Source organism: Oryctolagus cuniculus, chromosome 12 (assembly GCF_051225735.1).
Source record: "Oryctolagus cuniculus isolate XC-2025 breed Fujian yellow rabbit chromosome 12, ASM5122573v1, whole genome shotgun sequence".
In the NCBI taxonomy this organism is placed as follows: domain Eukaryota; kingdom Metazoa; phylum Chordata; class Mammalia; order Lagomorpha; family Leporidae; genus Oryctolagus; species Oryctolagus cuniculus.
Window position 1 is genome coordinate 12,336,007 of NC_142878.1, and position 23,447 is coordinate 12,359,453.

A 23,447-nucleotide genomic window follows, 5' to 3' on the forward strand; every position below is an offset into this window, starting at 1 on the left:
TACTGCTCTCTGCATAGTCTGTTTCCTCCAACTTGCTTTTTAAAAATCTACCGTGGCCTTGTATTTCATGACGCAGGCTTTCCTGAGTTGCCAGGTCAGCCCTGGCTGCCTGCTCATGTTTGTCTGGGAGGGACTGAGACCGGTTAAAGTTCTGTGCATATGAGTGGCAGCATAACCATGACCATGGCCTTCCCTGCTGGGTGGCTGGCTGGACAAACGCACATGTTCCCCCTTGGCCTGGGATTCCAGGACACCACCCTGTAGCTTCTTCAGATAACATTCAGCCTTTTGTTAGGGTGGGGAAGGCACTGTCAGGGACCTGGGCTCCCCAAGCAGACTTTAGCCAGCCCTCTGACCTCAGCACTGTGCCACTCCCACGTGCAGTGGCTCCCAGGGCTACCCGTTCATGAACCTTCTAGCGAACTATCACATTTTCTCAACTCGGCTACGCATCTCAGGTTCATAAAGTATTGCTGGGAACTTCCTCGCGCTCTCCCCGCCCTTGCGGCTGCTGGCCTTTGCAAATACTCTCTGGAGGATCCAGGGGGAAGTTAAATGAACATCTAGTATCCCTTCTATCACCTTCACCCAGAAGTCACAGCTCCTGTCTCTTCATTCCCCACACACATCCTGGCCCAACGGTTCTTGCCTGCTTTCCCTACTCTTTAATTCCATTTCCTCCATCTGAAATGAGATACTACTCGCACCCTAATATATACGAGTCACCTCTGTTAAATTTCGCCTAAGTGAGAAACATATACACCCACAGCCATGGTGAGATCTCGGGGCAAGAGAACTCGAGAAGATACCTCCTTGTGGGTTTGGGACACAGGTTGCTGGTCTGATGCCCCAGTCAGCGAATTCCATGAGAATTATCAAATGCTCAATGAGGGGGGATTATTGGGAAAACAGCCAAGAGGCTGTGTTTTGTATCTAAGCGTGCCACGCCGCACAGCCGAAACCATCTGGGAGGCCACACTCATGGAGAACCCTTGCATGGGGCGTGGCAATGGGGAGACCCCTGCCCCCGCGCGTCTGCTTTAATCTGGCCCTACCAGCCTGAACAATGCACTCTCTTGGGAGACCCGCTCTCGCGTGTGCCGGCTGCAGCGGGCAGGAGAGGATGAGGGGCAGTAACAGCACAGGGCAGCGACCCGGTGCGGCCGAGGGAATTTGAGGGTTCCGGTCACAGATCGCCAAGGCGCGCATTAGTCGGCGCAAGTTCACAGTTGACGGCATCATGCATCGCTGAATGGCTGCCTTCCTCCTCGGCTACCTGGAGAGCTTAGTCTTTCCTACTCGGGACTCTAATTAACTCGGAGGGAGCTCGGACTCGACCGTCGCTTTGGGGACAGGACGAGTGCGCCCCTGCCCACTGCCTCGCATGGCCCCATCCCCCAGGGCTCCAGGAAGGAATCGCCAAAAAGTGCCACACGCGCAAGGAGCCCGGGCTGCTCCGGAGCGCACGGGGAGGCAGGCACAAGCGGCTCCGAGGCGGTGGGAGCCGGGTTCTCTCCGGTGAAGGCGAGCGGGGGGCGCCGGCGAGCGTCAGGGGCGAGTCGGCCCGGCCCTGCCCAGCCCGGGAGGCCGCGGGCGGGGCGCTGCCCAGCGAGGCCCAGACAGTGGGCGGGTGCGGTGCGGCGCGGCGGGCGGGGTCCTCGCAGCTGGTGGCGTCTGAAGCCGCCCCGACCGCGGCGGGAAGGGGCAGCCCAGGGAAGTTGGCAGCGGGCCGGGGGCGGGGGCGGGGAGGAGAGGGCTCCGCGGTCCCCGCCGCCCCGGCACGCCGTCCACTCCCGCAGGCCCAGGGTCGCCCCGAAGCCGGGGCTCAGCTGGGAGAGGGCGTGGAGGGGCGAGCGGAGTTCGCGCCGCTGCCTGAGGCGAGCCGCCCCCTCGCCGGCGGGGCTGGACAGACAAAAGGGCGCCCTTCAGAGCGCTAGCCAGCCACGCGGGGCTCAAGCGAGGCTGTCGACGCACAAAAGCTCAGGCTGGGACGCGCCTGCCGGAGTCCCCGCGCCGGGGAGCGGCCCCGAGCGGGTGCACCCGGCCCGCCGCCCTGGGACGTCGTGCGTCAGCGCGCCCCGCGCCGGCTCGCCGCCGCCCCCGTTCCAACGAGGGGGCACGCCCACTGGGGTCGCGCAGGCCCCGCGGCGGGGGACGCCCCTCCGGCGGCCCGGATTGGCCGGGCCGAGTGCGCACGGGCCAATGGCACTCGCGCCTGCCCCCAGGCCACGCCCCTTCCCAGGGGCGGGCGCGCGACCGCTCCGTGCGGCCGGTGCGCGCTCCGGGATCCCCGCCCCCTCCGCGCGCTGCTCCCCGCGGCCGCCGCCGCCCGTAACCTGCGCCGCCAGGATGTGGCTGGGGGCTGACGTCGGGTCCAGATGTGGCCCCGGCCCCGCCCACCCTCGGGGCCGGGCCGCCCACACCGAGCCGCGGCGCGCACGGCGGCTGTCCCGCCTGCCACAATGCGCGGCGAGGCTGCGGCCGCGGCTTGACGCGGGCGTCCCTGACGTCGCCGCTCGGCATCCTTAGGACAGGCCGCCCCCGAGGCCGCGCGGAGCCCCCTGGCCCGCGCCCCCCCATGCGCTCACGCCTCGGTGGCCGGCCGGGCGGACGCGGAGCCGCGCGGGTGACGGCAGACAGAGGCGGCTGCGCGCCCAGCCTAGCCCAGCCCAGCCGAGGAGAGGGCGCGCCGCGCCCCCGCCCCCCGCCCGCTCTCCGGAGGCCGTGGGTGCGGATGCGCGGCTGACGACTCGCAGCGACCAGCACTGGAGCCCGCAGCATGGCAGCCGCCGCCTATGTGGACCACTTCGCCGCCGAGTGCCTCGTGTCCATGTCCAGCCGCGCGGTCGTGCACGGGCCGCGGGAGGCGCCGGAGCCCCGGCCCGAGGGTGCGGCCGCCGCCGCCGCCGCCGCCCCCGCGATGCCCCGCGCCGACGAGCGCCGCGACGGCAAGGACAGCGCCTCGCTGTTCGTGGTGGCGCGGATCCTAGCGGACCTCAACCAGCAGGCGCCGGCACCCGCCGCGGCGGAGCGCAGAGAGGGGGCCGCGGCCCGAAAGGCGAGGACCCCGTGCCGCCTGCCGCCCGCCTCCCCCGGCGGCGAGGGCGCCGCGGCCGCGCCCCCCAGCCCCGCGTGGAGCGAGCCCGAGCGGGAGCCGGCGCCCGCGGGGAGCGGCGAGCCCGGCCTCAGACAAAGGGGCCGGCGGGGCCGGAGCCGCGCCGACCTCGAGTCCCCGCAGAGGAAGCACAAGTGCCACTACGCGGGCTGCGAGAAAGTTTACGGGAAATCCTCGCACCTCAAGGCGCACCTGAGAACTCACACAGGTCAGTGGGCGGCCCGGGCCCCCCGAGCGCGCGGGCTGGGGGCCACGCCCCCCGGGGCGGCCAGGGCCGCGCCCCGAGCTCGCGCGGCGCGAGGCGGCCCCGGGCCCTCGGAGCCGGCGCCCGCCCGGCGACCGCGCCCCCGCCGGGCACGCCCCCTCCCCGGGCGCGCTGGGGCGGGGCCGTGGGGGTGGATGTCGTCATCCGGGCCGGAGCGGGGACCCCGCCCAGGCCGGGGGGCGGCGCGGGCAGGTGCGCGCGCGCCGCTCGCGGCGGGGGCGGCCCGGGCGCGGGGCTGGGGGCTCCCAGCGGGTGTCCGGCCGGCCGGGCGCGCTCTCGGGGTGTGGGGGGGAGGTGCGCGGCGGGCGAAGTTCACTCCGGGACAGGGCTCTCTTCGGCCACTCGGCACATTCTTCGCTCTCCTCTTCCTGTAATTTTTCCAGCGCTCTAAGGTTTAATTTGTCGTAACCGGAGCCGGCGGCCGCGCTAGCCGACGCGGGGGGCGGTCCCGGGTCCCTGCTCCCCGCCCGCGGTTCTTTGTGGGCGCCCCCGCCCATCCGGCCGGCGGGGCCGCGCCCGGCCCGAGGGGCTGCGGGGCGGGCGGCCCCCGCTCTCACCTGCCCGAGGCCGGATGCGGGCAGGCAGCACCTGCGCGAGGGTGGCCCGCGACGGCACGTCCCGTCGCCGACCCGGTGGTTTGTAGTTGATTAATCTCTGGGTGTGTTTTTTCTATTTTCTTTGAATTTAACGCAAAAATGCAAACGTTGGACGGATGGCAACTACCCATCCCGGTTCTGGTTTACATAATTAACGTGGTTCCCTAGAGCTCACGTGCGATCCTTGGCGACACTTAAGTTCTCCATCTCCCTGGCAGGTACAAAACTTGGCTCTTCATGCCGTGACTTTGTTTTCAAGGGCTGTGCCTTCTCCTCCGTGAAATAGTGCACAGCCCGATCGAAACGGGTAAAGTGCACCTTCAAAACCCTAGCAGAGAGGGCCCCTTGCTCCCCGCACATTCGGAGCCCAGCAGGCCGGGCTCTGCAGGTGCGGAGCCCCCGGCCACGTGGCAGGTGCGGAGGTTGAGGGGGACGCGGGTCAGAGTTACCGCAGCGTGGGCCCAGTTGCGGGTGGGATTAGGGTAAGGGTTCAGCTGGGGTGAGCGGCGGCGAGGGTGGGTGCGGCTGTGGGGGAGGGGCGGCATGGAGGACCCGGGAGGGGCAGAGCTTGGGGAGTGGCTGCGGGGCGAGGTCTGCCTGTGGCCGGCGAGGCTCGAACTGGGCGGGGACGCCGGTGTCTGAGGAGCCCCGCCGCTGCAGGCCGCCCTCCGGCCGGACCGGAGTATCGGCCCGAGAACCGCCGTGGGCGGGGCCTCGGCCAGGGGACATCTTTCTGGTCGGCTGGCGCACTCCTCCACTCTCAGTCGGCCCATGGGTTGGAGAAAGAGCCCGGGGCGGCGGGGACCGCGGCCTCCCTCGTGGGGTGAGGGCCCTGCCCTCGAAGCTCCTAGGAGCCCAAGACAGGCTGCGGCGGGTGGAACCGACCCCCTGGGTGCTTGCGGAGAGCCGCTGGGACGTCTGAGACGTCCAGGGACCTGAAGCTCAGGGTTCTGGGCGAGGAGTGGCTGGCGGGGCAGAATGCAGTCTCCCAGGCCCCAGGTGCCAGCCTATACATCGAGTAGCCTGCAGCTTGGATCCGCGGTTTAGCTGGTGCCCTAGGTGAATCCGGCTGTGAGAGCTGCACGTCCCAAGAAGCTGCCTCTGGCCGGAGTCTGGTTCAGCCCTGATTCAGGGCAGTTTGGGAAGCCCTATTCCTGCCCTTGCTCAGGTATGCAGAGTATAAGTGACTGGTGTTGGTAGGGAGAGAAGGGGCACCCACGGGAGGAGGAAGCAGCCAGGCTGGCCCCTGAGGCCAGGCTCCTGTGGCTCCCTGGCTCTCAGGTGGCTGTCGGGTCTTAGGTCTGCAGGTGGGGGATCCTCCTCCACCTCCAGGCACCATTGTGATTTCTTTGCAGGGGGTGAATACCAAAGCCATCTTAGCAGGGAAGGTGGCTGGCAGGTCTGTGCTGTTTAGCTCTGTGACCCGGGAGGGGGCTCCCCGACATCCTGCAGCTTGGTGGTCGCTGCCCAGACCACCTGGACAGTCTGGAGGAAATGAGGTCACGTGTGTGTATACACGTGCTGCCAAAGCGAGCACGAGGTCATGTATGTGAAAACCCTTTGGGAAGTACAGGGTTCAGCCTTGCTTCTGGGGACACCTGGTGTCTTTCTGCCCCAGCTCTGTTCTCCCCCTCCCCCACCACACCCCAGCAGCTGCTTACAAAGAGCTGTCTGCTGGTTGGCTGTGTGGCCCTGGGTTCTGTGATCTCTCTTAGTAGTTACTTGGTGGATAGGTTACCTCTCATGTAGCAGTAATTGTTGATGTAACAAGTGCTCGGCAAGACAAACCAAAGAAGCAAGCATGCTTGCCGCTCAGGCCAGGTGGTTACTCAGACCTGGGGAGATTGCTGAGGGGAGTAGGAAGACCAGGGGCTTTGCTGTGGGAATTCCAGACTTGCAGAAGGCCAAGCCTGACGGCCAAGTCCTGAATCTGAGGATCCCAGGTGGTTGTCGCCGGCCTGGCAGAGTGGCCACTCCATCTTTCTTGGCAGAGTACCTGTTCCCACCAAGCATTGTTTTCCCTTGCTGAGAGCCCTCCCAGCGGGGCCAGGGGAAGGGGATGGGTGGCAGGAAGATGGGTGCCTTGCTGTGCTAGCCCTGCCCCCCAGACCTTGAGTTGTGCTTGTGCCCCCCTACCCCCATGGGGTGGGGGTGGAGGGAAAGTGAGATCAGATCCCATTCTCGGCCGCTTCCTGGGGCAGTTGGGGCGGGCTCGGCATAGCCCTTGGCCTCTTGGGGCAGGATCTGGTCCTGGGCGAGATGGTTGTTAAGGAGCCCTCCCCCAGCATGCAGGCCTTAGAGCAGACTCCTCACAGGTGCTCCCTGTCCCTTGGAAAGGCAGCCGGTCAGCGCGGAGGGTGACTGGGCGGGATCTCCTTTCTCAGGGCAAAGCCCTGCTGGAAACTGGCCAGTGCTTTGTCCAAGGACACGCCCAGGCCAGTGGCTCTCGCCCCTGCACCCCCACAGTCCCGGGTTGCCTGTAGGCCCCGTTGTGAAACTGAACAATGCAGAAGTGTGTGGCAGGAACTTGCCAGCCAGGCCTCCACCCCAGCTAACCAGGGGATGCCGTATGCTGGCCTGCCTCTGTCTCCAGACCTTGGGGATGGGTTTAGGTGGATGTGTGCATGTGCAGCCTCATAGATACTTAAAAAAATACATGGATAGGATGGTAGCAGGCATAGAACACATGGATAGGATGGTAGTTGGCATATTCCCAGCAGGCTTTTGTTGGATGTCTTCGTTCTTGTCCACGGCTGCAGGGCTGTTCCCAGGTGTGGCTATGGCTGTACTCTCACCTCTCACCTCTTCACTTGTTGGAAGGACAGCTGTGTGGCTGCATTTTTGGTTCTTGGCTGCTATGTGCTGTGCAGCAGTAGGCTCTGGGGTGTGTGTGTGTGTGTGTGTGTGGTGGCGCAGAGGAGCTGGTACTAATTTCGGTAGAGTTTCCTCTGCAATTTTTTTGCCTAACTCTTCCCTGAGACCGCACTATCTCCACTTTTTTTTTTTTTTTTTTGACAGGCAGAGTGGACAGTGAGAGAGAGAGAGAAAGGTCTTCCTTTGCCGTTGGTTCACCCTCCAATGGCCGCCGCAGCTGATGCGCTGCGGCCTGCGCACCGCGCTGATCCGAAGGCAGGAGCCAGGTGCTTCTCCTGGTCTCCATGGGGTGCAGGGCCCAAGCACTTGGGCCATCCTCCACTGCACTCCTGGGCCACAGCAGAGAGCTGGCCTGGAAGAGGGGCAACCGGGACAGAATCCGGTGCCCCAACCGGGACTAGAACCCGGCGTGCTGGCACCGCAGGTGAAAGATTAGCCTAGTGAGCCGCGGTGCCGGCCTTCTCCACTTTTTTTAAACTATCTTCTGGACTGGAGCAGTAAGCTCCCTCCTTACTCTGCCATCTTGGAACCTCCACTCATACTTCTATAAAGAAACTTTTTTTTTTTTTAATTTATTTGACAGGTAGAGTCTTAGACAGTAGGTTTAGACCTAGCAGTGTCACTGGTAGTGTGGATGAATGTTGATTAATTCTGACCTGAAGGTATTGTGTTGATTTAAAGGGCACAGTGTCTGGTTGGGTTTTTTGGCATTATGTTTTTAAAGGAAATGGCCTACAGTTTTTAATCTACCATGTGCTGGGGAAGAGACCTGCTATGCCACTGCTCTACTTTTTGAAAAAGTTATACCTCTCCCAGTTCTTTGGCTCTTAGGAGAGTTTTGGAATCAGGATCCCTATTGAAAACATTTAAACATCAACAAAACCAGCCGCGCCTTCAGGCTTGCTCCGAAGGCCTGCCAGGGCCTGGCCGTTCTTTTTTTCCAGAGTCTGGGAGCACTTGGTGGTGGGCACTGCAGCTGTTAGGTGTGGTATCTGGGCACATGGACGCTGCGGCGGTAGGGAAGTTGGTGTGGGGCCATCTCACCCCGCCCTCTCTGGCTGACAAGGCTGGAGGCTGTCCTGCCTGAGTGAGCTGATAGGACCACAGCTCGCTTAACCAGAGGCCCTGGGTCTGTGAACACAACCCAGTGCTGGGCCGATGCCTTCAGAATAGGGGCCGTAAGGTTGTAGCATCAGAATGGTGTTGTGACAGCTGGTGGTGCCTTTCGGTATGTTTCTTTCTTTCTTTTTTAGAAAATTTTTTTAAAAAGATTTATTTATTTACTTGAAAGCGTGACAGAGAGGGAGAGGGAGAGGGAGAGAGAGGTCTTCTATGCTGGTTCACTCCCAAGTGGTTACAACAGCCAGGGCTGAGTCAGGTCGAAGCCAGGAGCTAGGAGCTTCATCTGGGTCTCCCATGTGGATGGCAGGGGCCCAAACAGTTGGGGCATCTTCTGCTGCTTTTCCCAGGCCACTTGCAGGGAGCTGGATTGGAAGTGGAGCATCAAGAACAGGAACTGGTGCCCTATGGGATGCTGGTGTCACAGGCAGTAGCTTTACTCCCTGTATCACAGTGCCAACACCCTTTTGGTCCTGTTTGCTCTCACCATACACACAGTGTAATCTGGTTGATTGATTGGTTCCTAGATATAGCAAATCAAAAGTAGGATGGTGAAGCTAAAGGCAGAAATGGAAACAAAGCAGCAAGTTACTGACATCCGTGACTGTGTATGTGTGTGCGTGTTTAGATATGACTGAAGAGGAGCTGGCATTGTGGCATAGCGGATAAAGCCACCGCCTGCAGTGCCCCCGTATGGATGCCAGTTTGAGTCCTGGCTGCTCCACTTCCAATCTGGGCCTCCACTAAAGGCCTGCGGAAAGCAGTGGAAGGTGGCCCAAGTTCTTGGGCTCCTGCCACTCACATGAGAGACCTGAAGGAGATCCTGGTTCTGCTTGGCCATTGTGGGCATTTGGGGAGTTAACCAGCAGATGGAAGGTCTCTGTCTCTGTCTCTCCCTCTCTATTTGTAACTCTACCTTTTAAATAAATAAAATGAATCAAAAAATTAAAATCCAAAAAGTTGTAGATTGTACACTCAGCTGTCACAGTCATGTCGTAAGACTTGTAGACTGCCTGATGGGGTTTATATGAAGCTATTCAAGTCTTTACGAAGAGTCTGGAGTAGACACTGTCTTGACCACTCTTCAAAGAAGGAAACTGGGGTCACATGGGCTGAGTATGCCCATGTCAGGTGTACCCCAGCTCACCACTGCCACGCCTATCTGCACCACGCTGCAGGTGATGGCAGGTGAGCCAGGCCCCTGGCCTGGGCACGCAGCTTCCCCCACCGATTTTCCTTTCTCTGACATGTGAAGGGATCCCCACGTGCACACGCGTATCTCTTCCAGGAGACACGTTGGTTAGCATTTTACTGTATTTTTCTGCCTATCTCCCTTCCCTTCTCTCTCTTAACAATGTATTTACTCTCCCTTTAAATACTGTATCCTGTCAGATGTATAATCCGTGGTACTCAGGTCCCCTGATGCTCTCGCGAGCGTCCTGGTAGGATTTGGGATCCTCCTGTTGGTCTCTCCTGGGTTCGGTTCGCCTCTTCAGTTTCCTTTCGTCTGGAATAGTCCACCTTTAGGTTTGGATCTGTTGTTACACTGGCATCTGAAAGGTCAAAGCCACTTGTCCTGGCCCAGCTTAAACAACTTTCAGTCAGCAGCGTGACCCAGGTGAGGCTTGGCGCTTCCATCGCCCGCAGCTGGGACAGGGGCCCAGGAAGTCAGCTGGGCCCTCGCTGTGCTGTGGGGTGAGGTGGTGTCTGCTGCGTTCCCCTGAGTGGAGGAACGGCTTCCTCTTGCTCCTTACCCTGGGGCCTCAGGCTGACGCTCAGGGATGTGGTTTTCTCGGTGGGTCAGGGAGCTGTGTGAGGGCAGGTGCTCATCTGTTCATCTGCAGGTCTTTGGCCCCCTCTGCACCTGGTTGGTTTCTACTTCATCTTCCAACTTCTTTGATTGGACAAGCGTTGGTGTCTGGGTTGTTACGGAAGCCTGTGAAGGTAGCAGGACAGCCCCAAAGACGACCCGCTAACTTCACGAGGATGAAAGTGTGGCTGGGTGGCATGTTCGGCCAGCTCAGAGGGTCTTTGACAGCATGTGCTTAGACCATCTGCACCCTGGCTATGTGGCCACAGGTGGCCTGGGCAGGGCCTACAGCCAGGGACACCCTTAGAGTCTTGGTGAGTCTGTGCTTTCAAGAAATAAAAAACAAATATTGTCTTGAGTTCACACACCAGAGCCTGTTTTTGTTTGTTTTCACAGCCCCAAGTGGGATTATTTTCCTGCAAAATAAACTTTGTAACAAGGTGGGAACACTCTTTGAGCTCTGCAGTTCTAAAGCAGCCACTGTGCTGAGATCCGGCCTGGGGTGGTAGAGACAGCTGCTGACAGCCCCTAGGGTGGGGACGTCAAGTTCAGAAGGTTTGGCTACCTCTGGGCCAGTATGATGACAATTTGACCTCAGTGTTTCATTCTTGTTGTCAGCAAATGAGCAGTCAGCACTCACTATAAGGAGAATCCTCACCTAACCGGAAGCACGTGCCTGTCTGTGCATCGGTACCCACACATGTGAACGTGTGCATACACAGACATGCTGCTGTGTGTAAGTGTGGCATCCTGTTCGTTGTTGGCATCTATACCTGGGTCGTGTTGGCCCTGTAGAACCCCTGATTCCTGGCTCAGGGTTAGATCCTAGGGTGTGCCCTCACCCTAGTAATTGTGGATCTGTGAGTCAGCTCGCGGGAGAAGGCATGGAATTCCCTCCACTGGGGCTGGGGCCCTGGTAAAGAGCCCCTCTCCCACACTGTTTCCTTCACTGCCTTCCGCCCTGTTCCCTTGCCCTCCTGGCACGAGGCTGGGGTGTGGTCGTCACTTGCTGATGAGCTGTGTGCAGTGGGGGCAGAGCCTTGCTCCATGTCTAGTCCGTACCAGCATCCTTCTGCAAGGTCAGAACCTCCACAGGTTGTTTTTTTTTCTTTTTTTTTTCTTTTTTGGTTGGGGGGAGTTGATTCTGTTTATTGTTCTCCTTTTTAGAAGTTCACACAAAAACACTTGCTAACCAGGAACTTGGCCATGCTCTGTGGCCGTCAGCCAGTCTGTCCCAAGGTGACCTGTGTGGAAGAGCACTGAGGCTTGATGCCTCAGGTGAGACGTCCCTACGCCACCGCTCTGGGGCGAGGCCCACTGCGAATGGGTGGGTGGCCCTCCACCCCGGCACAGGGTGCAGGCTTATCTCCTTGGAGCCAGAACCCGGGGTGCAGCAGCTTTGCGAGACCTTGGGAGCCCAAGTTAAAAAAATCACTCAGCAGAGAGCATGTGGCGCAGTCTTGCCTGGGGCTCCTATCTCAGAGCTCCATTCTGCAGGCAGAGCTCTGGCGCATAGCCATCTCCAGTAGACACCAGGGGGCAGGGGGAACAAGCCTGAGGGGGGGGGGGGCGAGAGTCATGTGGGCTCATCCTGTCCCCCAGATGAGGTCTGCCACTTAGACATGGAGTGAGGCTGCAGGTGATGACTGAGCAGCCCGGCCAGTGGTCAGGAGCCCTCAATGGGCTTCCTTGCTTCTGTTTGGAGAGCTGGCAGTGACCCCTTGGGGTACATGATCTTTCCTCAGCCTGGCCTTGTTGGAGGACACATGTGCCCTCCTTCCCTGGTAAAGAACACTCATACCCAGTGGTGACTTTGAGGCTTATGGCAGTTTGGACCATGGGAGTCTTGTCGTTCCACAGGTGGGCCCCTGGGGTGAGCTGACAGCTTTTCTAAGATGCCCGTCTAAGGACTGGGGTGCCTGCTAGGGGCAGATCCAAGCTCCGGACTGGAGGGCAAAGGGTTGTGGCAGGGCAGCGAGGGGCTGGTCTGCCCTGGAGACCTTCCAGAGCCCGAGTGGAGGTTTTTGCAAGGGGACGCAGTGTTGGGGATAGAGAGAAGGACACGAGTGGATCTCAGGAGAGGAGAAGGGAGCCAGACCCGGCAGGCTGCTGGGTTAAGGTTGCTCAGCTCATAGGCAAACTGCTCGAAGCTTTGGCTGCAGGCGAGCATCAGGGAGCTGGTAGTGGGCACCAGGGTTACCCCAGAGCATGTTATACCTGGGACCCCATCGGGATGATCAGCATGAGGTAATGTAATTGCATTGGTGCTGTTCATTGGCGCCTGAGATGTGAGAGTGGTGGGTAGGGCCCTGTTGTCTTGGTTAATGCTCTGTTGTGTACCTGCTTTCCTTTTATGTTCCCCTCATCCTCACCTCTGACCGCCTCGTGTGGTTTCCCCACTGCTCCCTGTGCTGTCCTCCCCCAGGTAGCTTGCGTGAGGTACAGGGAGTGGGTGGGACCCGGGTCCCTCTTGTCCCCTCACAGAGGTCTCCACCTGGAAGGGTTTTTTTTTTCTGCACTTGCCTGTCACCTGCCTGTCATCTGCAGGGGCAGAGTGGTAGGAGGAGGAGGCCCAGAGCCCTGGTCCCTACAGCCATGGGTGCTGAGGCCAGATTCCCCCACAGCCCCAGTGGCTTTCTGTGGTATCCCGTTGCCTGCATGGCAGCTTCTTTGGAGAATTAATTCCCCTGCTGCTTGGCTTAAGGTGGCAGGGCATTGTCTGGGTGGATCTGAGGCACTTTTTAGGATACCACCTCTTATCCCGATTGAGGTACAGTTTCAGCATTTTGGGGTGGATCGGTGGAGCGGGGAGCCTGCGAGTGTCCACTGTCACAGGCATCCCACTGCTGTGTTGGGGACACAGAGGTGGTTGTCCTGACTTCCTGTCAGGCCTTAGGGTGTACATGAAATTCTGCTTGGTTGCTCCCAGCTCTGGTTTGAAGCTGTCCTGAAGAGGGCTGGGCATTCCCTGGTTGCTTTGGCCAAACGGGTTACTCTCCAGTCCACTCACTGTGGTCTGAAAAGCTCCCACCTCTATGCCCCTTCCCTGAGGTTCCTCCTTGCCTCGAGTTGGGAGCCAAGAGTTTGAACTCCTTGGCAGCTTCAGCACTTGACGCCACCTCAGGAGACAGGTATTTATGTGTGCACATGTGTGTGCGTGTGCATGTGTGTGCACGTGGTCAGCCGTGTGGCCAGTGCTCTGGACAGTTGTTCCTTTGGGAGCCAGCCAGTCAGAAGGCATTCAGCCCGGTGGTACAGGCGCAGTGGGGACTTTGCTTTTCCTGGCTCCGTGAACCCCACTGGGGCTGTGTCACTTAAAGGCTGATGCCCTGCAGGAGGAGGGAAGGGAGGGACAGTGTGTGTGTGCTTGGCCCTGGCTGTGCAGGCAGGACCCTGGAGCTGAGCCTGGGGGTATCTCTTCTCTGGTTCTCTCTGCTCCTCCTCCACAGCCTGGTGTGGGGTCCTGGCTCTAGCCAGGTGAAGGGGTAGGAGTTGTGCTCTCTGCTGCCCAACTCAGGGTCCAGCCTGGCCCTGCCCTCACTTCAACTCCTCTGATACTCTCACGTCTGAGCAGTTTGTAACCAGAGGTTTCCACCAGCCCCCGTGGACATGGTGGGGAGTGGGGCCCCGAGGGGCTGGAGCAGGCAGGATGAAGGCAGTGCTCCTTTGTGCTGGAGCCTGCTCAGCCTGGGAGACCCGCGGGGGAGGCTGTGGCTTCCTCCTTCCGCCCACTGGGGACGCCCTGGCACCCATCCCACCCCGTGGGGTGCTGGGCGGAGGTGACCTGGTTGGCTGTTCCCTGCTGCCGTCAGGGTCCTCCTACACTGCGAGCTGGAGGTAAACACTGGGTTGCCGTGGCAGCTGGGCCAAGGTGCAAAGTGTTTGTGGCTGGAGAAGTTCTCATTGTCTCAAGTTTCTAGGATGGGTTTCTATTTTGATTTTTTTTTTAAATTAGCTAGAATGACTAAGATCCCAAAATGTCTGACCTGGTTCCTATAATGTCTTAATAAACATTTATATTCCCTTCATAGGGGGAACGTTTTAGTGATTCACTGACTTTTAGACAGTGGTGAGACCCTAGCAAGGCAGGGCGGGGGCAGCACAGAGGGTTCCCCCCCACCCCCACTGCTAACAGCAGGCACAGCCTGCAGCCCAGAGCACTGGCCACAAGCCAGGGACTGGGAGCGCTTATGTAAACACCATACCAGGCTTTTATTGGCTTTGAGCTGATTAAGTTCCATGGAAAATTTCGGGACGATACTTTTCTCCTCTTGGAGTATTAGATGCCCATACCTGGAGCTCCCAGAAGCCACGTCACAGACCTGTGAGTCTGTCTGAGACTAGGGAGCGGCGTCCCCACCCAGTGCCTGAGGCTCTCGCCAGGAGCAAGGTGTGAAGTGGTTAAATTCTCACTGCTCCCACAGGTGGCCAGCTGCACCCAGGCTGTCCTGGAAGTGGCCTGGCAGCACCTCACCGTGGGTGGGCCCGGCATCAGGTTCTCTGGCCTCGGGTTTCACTGGGCTTCCCTGCTCTGCCTGACAGTAATTGCCTTGTACAGAGTCACCTGTCCCAGCAAGAAATGACTTCTTTCATTTTATCATCAGTAGGGCTGACTCAGGCCACCCTGGTGAGTGGTGGGTGGTGTTTCCTTTGAGTCACCCTGGAAAGCTACACCCAGGCTTTTTTCAGGGTCCTGTCCTCTTTGTGCAGGGCTGTTCATCCCTTCCCATGACAAAGACAGAGAAATCATATGCCCAGGGGGGCTGGGCTGCCTGTGGGCCCTCTAACCACCCGTGGGCGGGCACTTGTGTGGAAAACGTGTCCCTGAAGCAGCAGCTGTTGTGGTCACCATGGGACAGGACCCACCTACCCAGCACTAAAGGAAGTGCCCAGATCTGTCATTGTTTCACAATGAGCCCCTGGTGTTGCCTGTCCCTCCCAGAGTCTCCCAGCCTTTCTGTTTCCCCTGTTGACCTGGGCGGGTGGGCGGGGGGCATCTGTCCTTGGCCTGGTGCTGGGCCCCCACGTGGAACAGACTGAGCCCTGCCCCAGGTTTTATCTGTAAAGAGGTCACCCTGGCCTCTGGGGAGCAGAAGATTGTGGACAAGGCAATCAGCAGGAAGGAGTTTGTATGCAGAATTTACCTCCTGCAAGATGGCTCTCGGGCACCTGAAAGACCTGGCATTGTGGCTGCCTTCTCTCTTAGAAAGCAGCAGATAAGCGAGCAGTTAAGTGGGTGTTGGGTCCTACCCCAGGATCCGAGCAGCTCACCCTGCCCATCCTCCCAGGGCATTCTGTGGCACAGTGAGGGGTACGAGTGTGCCAGCACCACCAGCACCACCGTGGTGCGTCTGCCTCAGCTCCTGCGTCTGGGAAGTGCTCGCCTTGGGGTCTCAGGAGGCCTTGGGAGGGTGGCACAGAAGGTGAAGCTGCATCTCACTGTTGTCATGGAAACCTGTTGCCAGGCACTGGGCTGTGCTCAGACTAGGGAGGGCGGTCCCATCTCAGGTGAGCCTTGTTTGCTGCCAGGTAACTGAGCCTTCCCGGGCACCAGCAAGTTCTACCTGGCTGAACTGGAACCACCTTGAGGTGAAGGATTCAGTCCCTGGTCACCAAAGCATTCCGGATGCACCCATTGGCCTGAGGGGGGCCATCCCACGGTGACAGGTGGCGGTGGCAGTGAGGCTACGCAGAGGAAAGGTTTTGGAGCCAAGTGCATTCTGGGAAGGATTTCAGAGGCCAGTGCCCCACCAGGGGTCCGAGGGCCCCAAGTGCCCTTCTTCAGAGATCGTGTTGGACGGTTCCCTCCGCCACTGGGCAGCAGCACCTCAGCCTCGGGCGCTGGGTGTGTGGGCCAGAGAGCCCAGGGAATCCCTGGGGCCCGCACTCCTGTGCTCTGGGCAGGCGGCTGCCTGCTTGCTCACAGGGGCTGCGGGCCATCTGCAGATACATTATTTCTTTCCTTTCTTGTTTGGGGGCAGCAGTTCTATGTTTGCCAGCAGGCGGATGGTTTCCTAGAGGGAAGTGCAGGAGTGTGAGGCTGGCTTTTTGCTGCCAGCCCTAAGCTGTGCCCCTTTCCTGTGCTGGCCCTCTTCCTGTGTATTTGGCATCACAATGCTTCCTGTGTGGTCTGAGTGGATCTTCTGAATGACTCTGAGAAAGAGGCTTCCTTTCTCTCTCTTGGCCTCTGATTGTTCCCTGGGGACACCTGTGAAGGTGCTGGGGGCGGGGGCTGTTCCTGAGCCCAGCCCCTTCGCTACCGCAGGGGAGTGCAGGAGCCATTTCGGTGCCGTGTTCCTGCGGTCTTGAGTGGATCTCTTCCCGTATCTGTTCCGAGCTGCTGGGTGTAGAGTGGACCAGAGGAGGGCGCTGTGCTGCAGAGCCGCCCTTGAGGTGCCTTCTTGACACCAGCCTGGGGGCAGTGTCGTCTCCACCCAGTCCTGAGCACAGCGTGGGGAAGCTGGGGTGGCCCCACTCAGGCAGGATGCACCCAGCTTCTCCAGCAGCCTCCTGTGTCTGCAGCACCTGGCCACAGGCCTTCGGGCTCCTCACCTGCAGGAACAAGGCCTGGAGGACCGATAGGCCGGGGCCTGGGCACTGGTGGCCTTGGCAAGGGCTGCATGCCCACCTGTGCTGTCAGCACCGGCCACAGTACTATGAACTGGATTTCGTGTTAGGTACAGTCTCCAGCCACAGGAGCTGCCCAGCTCGGGTTTCTCGACAACCCTTGTAGCCCAGCGGGCCCACCTGGACACAGGTCTACCTGGACAGCCTCCTTGGCGAGGCCTCAGGCAGACGGCCCCAAGGGCGCCTTGGGTGCAGCTGGGAGAATCAGCCCAGGTTCCTGGAGCAGCTCGAGGAGGTGCGGGGGCTTCTGCCTCCATGTCCTGGGAGCCCCACGGGGCCGCCCTCTCAGACATCTCCTTGGGGGGGGTCTCGTGCTGCCGACCTGCTCACACTTTTCCTCTGTCTCTCCCATGTGTGCAGTCGTTTGTCTGGTGCTCCCCCCCACCACAACTACACGTCGCCAGGCAGAGATGGGTGAGCTATGTGAGGCGCTCAGTAAATAAATACTTGAGCGCAAATGGCCTGGCTGTCGGGGGGGTGACCCAACCCCCCTGGGACAAGAACCCAGCCACGCTTCTCCAGCTGCTGCCATTAGCAGCTGCTACCCGTGGGCTCCCAGCCCTGTCACTCTAGAAGTGTCCCCCAAGCTATGCTTTTGCCTGTGCAGGTGGGAACACCCCTGCTCTGCCCAGACAGCAGCCTGCACTGGGAGCACAGGTACTTGGTCTTGCCCTCATCGCCCAGGACTGGCAGGGTCAGCTGAGTGGTCTCCGGCATGGCTTCGTCCCCTGCTTTGGCCTGTGTTTTCATGCCAGGCCATGCTCCCAAGAATGGGCTGTGGCTGTGGCAGGAGTGCCAAGGACCAAAGCTAGGACCCCCCAGACCCCAGCGTGCTCACAGGTTGGCTCCCTGGAGCCTGGGCTGATGGCCTGAGCCTCTGGGTGCACTGCCGTGGGTCTGGCCCCCAGTGAGAGGGGTTACCCTCCCGAGGAGCTGAGCTGAGTCAGGCCAAGAGACCTGTTTCTGTGCCATGTGGGGAGGCAGGCCCATGTTGCCTGCACAGGATTTGTTTTAAGAATGTGGAGAATGAGACCTGTTCCTTGGGTCTGTGGATCTTTCCTAAAAGCTGCAGACTGTTTGTTTTAACCAAATCTCATGGAATTCCATGCAGACTGGAGAGGGTTGGTGGGGCGGGGCAGGAGCAAGGGTGAAAGAGGTTTTGGCCATGGCTCCCTGCCCCCAGGACACTTCCCACACTCTCCTTGAGGACTGTGAGACCCTGCGCTGGCCCCAGGCTCACGGAAGGTCCTCCCTTGGCCCTGGGTCTGGAGTGGAGCCAGCGGAGTGGAGAGGGGACAGAGCCTCCGGAGGGAACCAGGAGAAGACAGGTCCCAGCACAGCTGCTGCTCTCTGTTGTCCTGGGTCACCCACACGTCCTGTTGCGGGCTTTGTGCAGGCTGGGCCTGGGGTGAGAGCATCCAGGTCTGGAGCAGGTGCTTTCTGGGTGGTAGAGCCAGGTCCTCTGCCAGATCCCCAGAGGGGCGCCCCTCTGGGCTTCCCGCCTTTGAGTGATGGTTGGGTCTCCTTGCAGTTTGGCCATCGTGAGAAGCAGAGGAGGGAGGTGCCAGGTGGCCCTATCGCACCCGCTGCTCTCTGGACCCTTGCCCCATTGGGCCCAGGGCCTGGGAGGGCTTCCCTCCTTCGGGTGCCTAGGGAGCTCTGGGGGTACAGATCCAGGCTGGGTGACTGCCACGTACCTGGCCGCGGGCAGCAAGGGGATGATCGGAGGGTGTTGCAGGGTTGTGTCCTGATCCCACAAAGAAGTGAATGAGTGTGCAGAGGAGTGGGTGGATTCAAGAAATCAGGGAGATGGGCTAGTCCCGATGCCCCCCACCCAGACTCCCTCAGCAGCAGCCCTCCCCCGCCTTCTGAGCCCCGATGTCACCCCACCTGGCCAGTGAGCCCTGCCCAGGGACCGTGGCCGCTGTTTCCAGCAGCCATGCCCTCCACACCACACTGGCGCAGGGCTTCGTGCTGTGTTCCAGCGTGCCTGGCTGCCCCACCAAGCTGCTCTGAGGTCCTCGGATGTCATTAGCTCTGTGAAGTCATACGTGCCCTGCCAGCGTAGGGAGAGCTGATGACCACCTGGAAGGCTCCTGGTGCCCTCCCTCCACCCCCGCCTTGCCCCTGCTGCCGCCTGGTTCAGCCTAGGGGAAGAGTATCAGCTGTGAGGGAGTCACCTCTCGAGCACCCACGTGTGCTGGCCGTGGGGTTGGGGTGCCCCCAGCCTCGTCCTGACAGGGACCCGGGGCTGTGAACTCACAGCCTCCTCTCCCTCCTCTTGCCGAGTCCAGAGGCCGAACTTCGGGTGGCTGGGACCTTACTTTGGCCGTGTGCCTCAGCGCCTGCCCTGTAGCCACTGGGTTTCCCCTGCTGGATTTGGTTTCTCTAACAATGCAGCTCCTCTGGGGAGGAGTGAGTGAGAGGATGGACTCGGGTTCCCCACTCCATTCCCCATGGTGCCCTCATTATTGGGCTCTTCCTCTTCAGTTCCTGCCTAGACCCTCTGACCTCTCAGGGGCCTTGGGGACTTCCAAAGCCTCACACTGTCCTCCTGTGACCCAAGCCCCGCCAGTGCAGGCCTCTGGCTGTCACAGGGCAGCGAGTCACTTCTGCATCCTCATTTCTCTTTCAAAGGTAGGGCCTCTGTGTGGAAGAAGAAATGAAAATAGCACCCGTGCCTCGAAGTCTCTCAGTTCCTAGCCAGGCACTTGGTGTTGGGGCCAGAGCTCCTGCTGGGCCCCCTTGCGGTCAGCGCCAAGGGCAGCTAGTGGTCTCACCCCTTCAGTCATCTCTGAAGGCAAGGTGAGACCCAACCCCAGGTTTTCTTGCTGGGGGAAACCAGGGGTCAGGTGTGAGGCTGGGATGTGAGCTGGCTTCCCTCGGCAGGGCGGGGTGGAGGGCGTGCAGCAGAAGCACCGAGGGTCGGCAGGTGCCTCTTCCCCTCTTCCTCACTCTCTCTTTAACTCTGTTTTGTCCTAAAGTGATGCTTAGCTGTGTCAGTCCAGCTTCTGGTGCCTCCGTGGTGGGACAAAACACCATGTCTGCCACACACACACACCCCTGCACACATCCTCACCAACATTGAAAGTGATAGGTTTACTGCGGGCAGTTTGCTGATACAGAGAAGCTCAAAGAAGATTGAATGGGCCCCACAGTTTGGCCTCCCAAGGGGGTGGTTGGTTGGCCCTGTCCTCATGAAACTTGTGAATTTACAGCTCAGGAAGCCCTGTCTGCAGCCCGAGTGCCGCGTGCCTGCTCTGGCCTCTGAGAGCTGCAGTTTGAAGGGCTAAGGGTTGGGCCTGCGCCCCGGGACTCTGTTCCTTGGGTTCCATCTGGGGGCCTTAGTAGCTGGCATTGGTTTGAGTATTGGCCGGGGCCACTTAGGAGACCCCGTGTCCTCGTCCGTTTGGGTCACAGACAGGGTGGCCTGTGCACCGCAGTTCTGGAGCTGAGAAGGCTAAGATTAGGCACCAGCGGACTCCATGTCTCCGTCATGTGGTGGAAGAGCTGGGGTCGCTCTCAAGGCGCTTTTTTTTTTTTTTTTCCTTTTTAAAGGTTTATTTATTTTAAAGGCAAAGTTACAGAGAGTGGGAGAGACAGATCTTCCATCCACTGGTTCACTCCCCAAATGGCCGCAATGGCAGGCTGGACCAGGTAGAAACCAGGAGCCAGGAGCTTTAGCCGAGTCTCTCCCAGGGGAATCAACAGGGAGCTGGATTGGAAGTGGGGCAACTGGGACTCGAACCAGCGCCCACTCATATGGGATGCTGGTGTCGCGGATGGCAGCTTCATCCGCTGCGCCGCAGCACTGGCCCCTCCGGTGCTCTCACTCCCGAGGCCTCTGCCTTCAGAAGCTCTGGGTGCCCTCCCCCTGGGGTCAGGGTTGTGCACTGGGGTTGTGAGGACACAGACACTCAGGTCTCACACCCGGCCTTCTGTCCAGAACACGCAGCCGCCACCGTCTGGACCCAGGGCAGTGCTGGACGGGGAGATGCTGCTTTTCCAGGGACTCGCCTGTGTAGAGCATGATGTGGGCGTGGCTTGCCCAGGGCCTGGATGGACTGACGGGAGCCGTTCCTGCCCACACACTGGCCCACATGGGACTCACGTGTCCAGCTGGGCAGTGTGGGCACAGCAACCCTCTCGTTGGTAGAATGGCAGCTGTGTTCGAGTACTGCAGATTGAAAGCCTGCTTGCCTCTGGTTGTGCTGACCCTGGACCTGAGTGTCTGGGCCTGGGCACAACCTCTGCTTAATCACCCCACTCGTGAGTGTGGCTTGCTGCTTCCTGAGCTTGTGGGTGTTACCCTCTTAGCATCTAGCGGAAGCCCACCAGTCCCTGTGAGGCAGGTATGGGTCAGGCCTGTGCTACTGCAGCTGTGACCCAGGAAGCAGCAGTGGGAACTTCAGGTCTCTGGGGGGCTGCTCTAAGCCCGTTTCTTCTGGGTCTGGATGGTCCCAGGGTGGGAGGGGGAGCTGCATCTTCTAGGGCCCCTTCTGCCAATGTGAATTCAAGTGTGAATTAATGGAAAGCAGATGAGTGCTGATGTCCCTGGAATCTCACATAAAGTTAAATGGTAAAATGTGATCAGCCATGTGTCCTTGGCTGAACCCAAAGCACTCAGAGTTATTGAAGTTGCCAAGTCCTCGGATTAGCCTTTGCAGATCTTGTGAACGTTTCTCGGGACCCTGGAGAGAATTTCCTTGACCTAGCTGCCGTGGAACTGAGAGGGTGCTCCACCTGACAGCTCCGTTTTTAAGCCAATGTGCACGTCGCAGGTTTGGAATGGTGTGGGGTCTGCCCAGAGCACAGTGAGTACCCAGGGATCCTAGTCAGGCAGGCTTTGGGGCTGGGGAAGGCGGTGGAGGAGCAGGACCCCTGTCCGCAGCCACATGGTCCCATTGTTAGAAGCGCACAGGCTCCCCAGCTGACCCAAACGAGGGGCTGCCTGTGACCTTCGTCTCAGTACGGATCTCAGAGAAGAGAAGTATCTGTGCCTCCAGCTGAGGGTGCCCACTGGGCTCTGTATCAGACACTTGGAACTCAAGAGCATTGGGAATTACACCTCCTGCCCCCAGCAGAAGGAGCGAGACTGGGGGCTGGGTCCTTCGTATGTTTCACTGCTGAGTGTTCAGAGGAAGCCGTGGGATGTGGCATTTAAGGTGGTCTCTGGTCTGACTTCCATGGCGTTTTTGGAGTCTGGGACTTGCTGAGGGACCGGCTCTTTGGTCCAGCTCTCAGACCCTGAAGGATCTGTCGGGTCACTGGGTTGGGTGCAGCCCTGCAGAGGGACCTTAAAGGTGGCCTCGGACAGTGGAGAAGGTAAGGCCCAGCACGCTCTTAGATGTCCCCTCGGCCAGGCCTGAAGCCAGGCTCTGTACTCCCTGTCCAAGCTCCCCAAGGGCTGCAGCAGTGGCGCCAGTGATCCATGGACTCCCAAGGCTTTTCTGTGGGAATGTGATGGTTACCGGGAGAGTAGGGAGGCAGGGAGGGAGCCTCAGTAGACAACCAAGTGCAGAGTTCACCTGGGTCTCCAGGAATGACTTGCCCTCTACCCCAAGTTGAGTCAAGGCCTGAGAAACCAAGTCAACAGCTGGAAAATGTTTGATCAGCCCACAGCACTGCCCTGGGTGTCCGCGTGGTGTCAGATACGTGTTCCTCCTCTTGCGAGTAACTGCCCTTCCAGGAGACTGTGACTGGCTGCCTTGCACGTGTTCTTATCTCTGACTGTAAAGGTTGAGTGTGGCGCTTAAAAATGTTTAGGAGACAGGAAAGTGTCAGGAGAAAAATTAATGGGAGACTCGATACCCTTAATCCCACCACCCACAAATCTCTACTGTTAATATTTTTGCATGTGTGTATTTTAATATAAAACTTGGGATCAGCCCATACAAGTATTTGATGTTCTCATTTTTCTGCTTTAACATTCCGTCATGACCACATCTCCAAGGCATAGCCGGCTTCTCACCTGACCTTTAACGCTTGCCCAGCGCCTTAATCTCTTCGTCTTCAGAGTCCTTAGCTGAGCCCAGGCCACGAAGCTGTGCCGGCTCCAGTGACTTGCTGGTCTTGCACACCCTGCGAGGGCATCCAGGCTGTGTGTGTTCTCATCATTTTTTTTCTTAAAGATTTATTTATTTATTTGAAACACAGTGACAAAGAGACAGAAAGTATCTTCCATCTGCGACTAGTGGCTCAGCAAGTTAAGCCTCTGTCTACAGCCCCAGCATCCCATATGAACGCCGATTCCAGTCCTGGCTGCCACTCCACTTCTGATCCAGCTCCCTGCTGATGTGCCTGGGAAAGCAGTAGGAGATGGCCCAAATGCCTGGGCACCTGCACCCATGTGGGAGACCCAGATGGAGCTCCTGGCTCCTGACTTGGGTCTGGCCCAGCCCTGGCCATTGTGGCCATTTGAGGGGTGAGCCAGCCGAGGGAGTGGTTGGAAGATATGTCTCTCTGTCTCTCTCTGTCTCTGTCTCTCCTCTCTGTAACTCTGGCTTTCAAATAAACAAATAAGTAAATCTTAAAGAGAAGGGGGAAGAAAAAGAAAGGAAGAAAGGTCTTTCATCTTCAGGTTCACTCTCCAGATTTCTGCAACAGCTGAGGGTGGGTTAGGCCGAAGCCAGAGCTTCATCTGGTCTCCCATGGGGCTGCAGGAGCCTGAGCACTCAGGCCACCCTCTCCTGCTTCCCCAGGCCATTAGCAGGGACCTGGATCAGAAGTAGAGCAGTCGGGACTTGAAACAACATCCATATGGGATGCCAGAGCTGCAGGTGATGGCTTAACCTCCTGTGCCACAAACGCTGGCCCCAGTCCTTGTTATTTTCACCGTGTGAGTCCGAGGAGCCAGTTAGGAGTAAGTTGCCTTCTGGAAGGAGAGTGAATTTGCTATATACCAGCAAGTCTTGAGCATGCCTGTGTCCCGCACCTTGGCAGGGAGGGTGGTAAGCAGACGAGGTGGGCCCCAGACCCACTGATCACCTAGGACGCTGGGCTCTGCCGATGAATATACTGCCTCTGGACCCTTGGGTCTGG

General features: G+C 59.3%; 1 protein-coding gene across 1 annotated transcript in view; it reads left to right on the forward strand.

The window, feature by feature from the left end:
* The first annotated feature begins 2,275 nt into the window (after positions 1–2,275).
* KLF13 (KLF transcription factor 13) overlaps positions 2,276–23,447 on the forward strand; it is a 45,596-nt gene continuing 24,424 nt past the window's right edge. Inside the window, exon 1 of the mRNA XM_051822252.3 lies at positions 2,276–3,323. Within this exon, the coding sequence (XP_051678212.3) occupies positions 2,780–3,323 (544 nt within the window). The 5' untranslated portion in view covers positions 2,276–2,779. The remainder of the gene's footprint in view (positions 3,324–23,447) is intronic.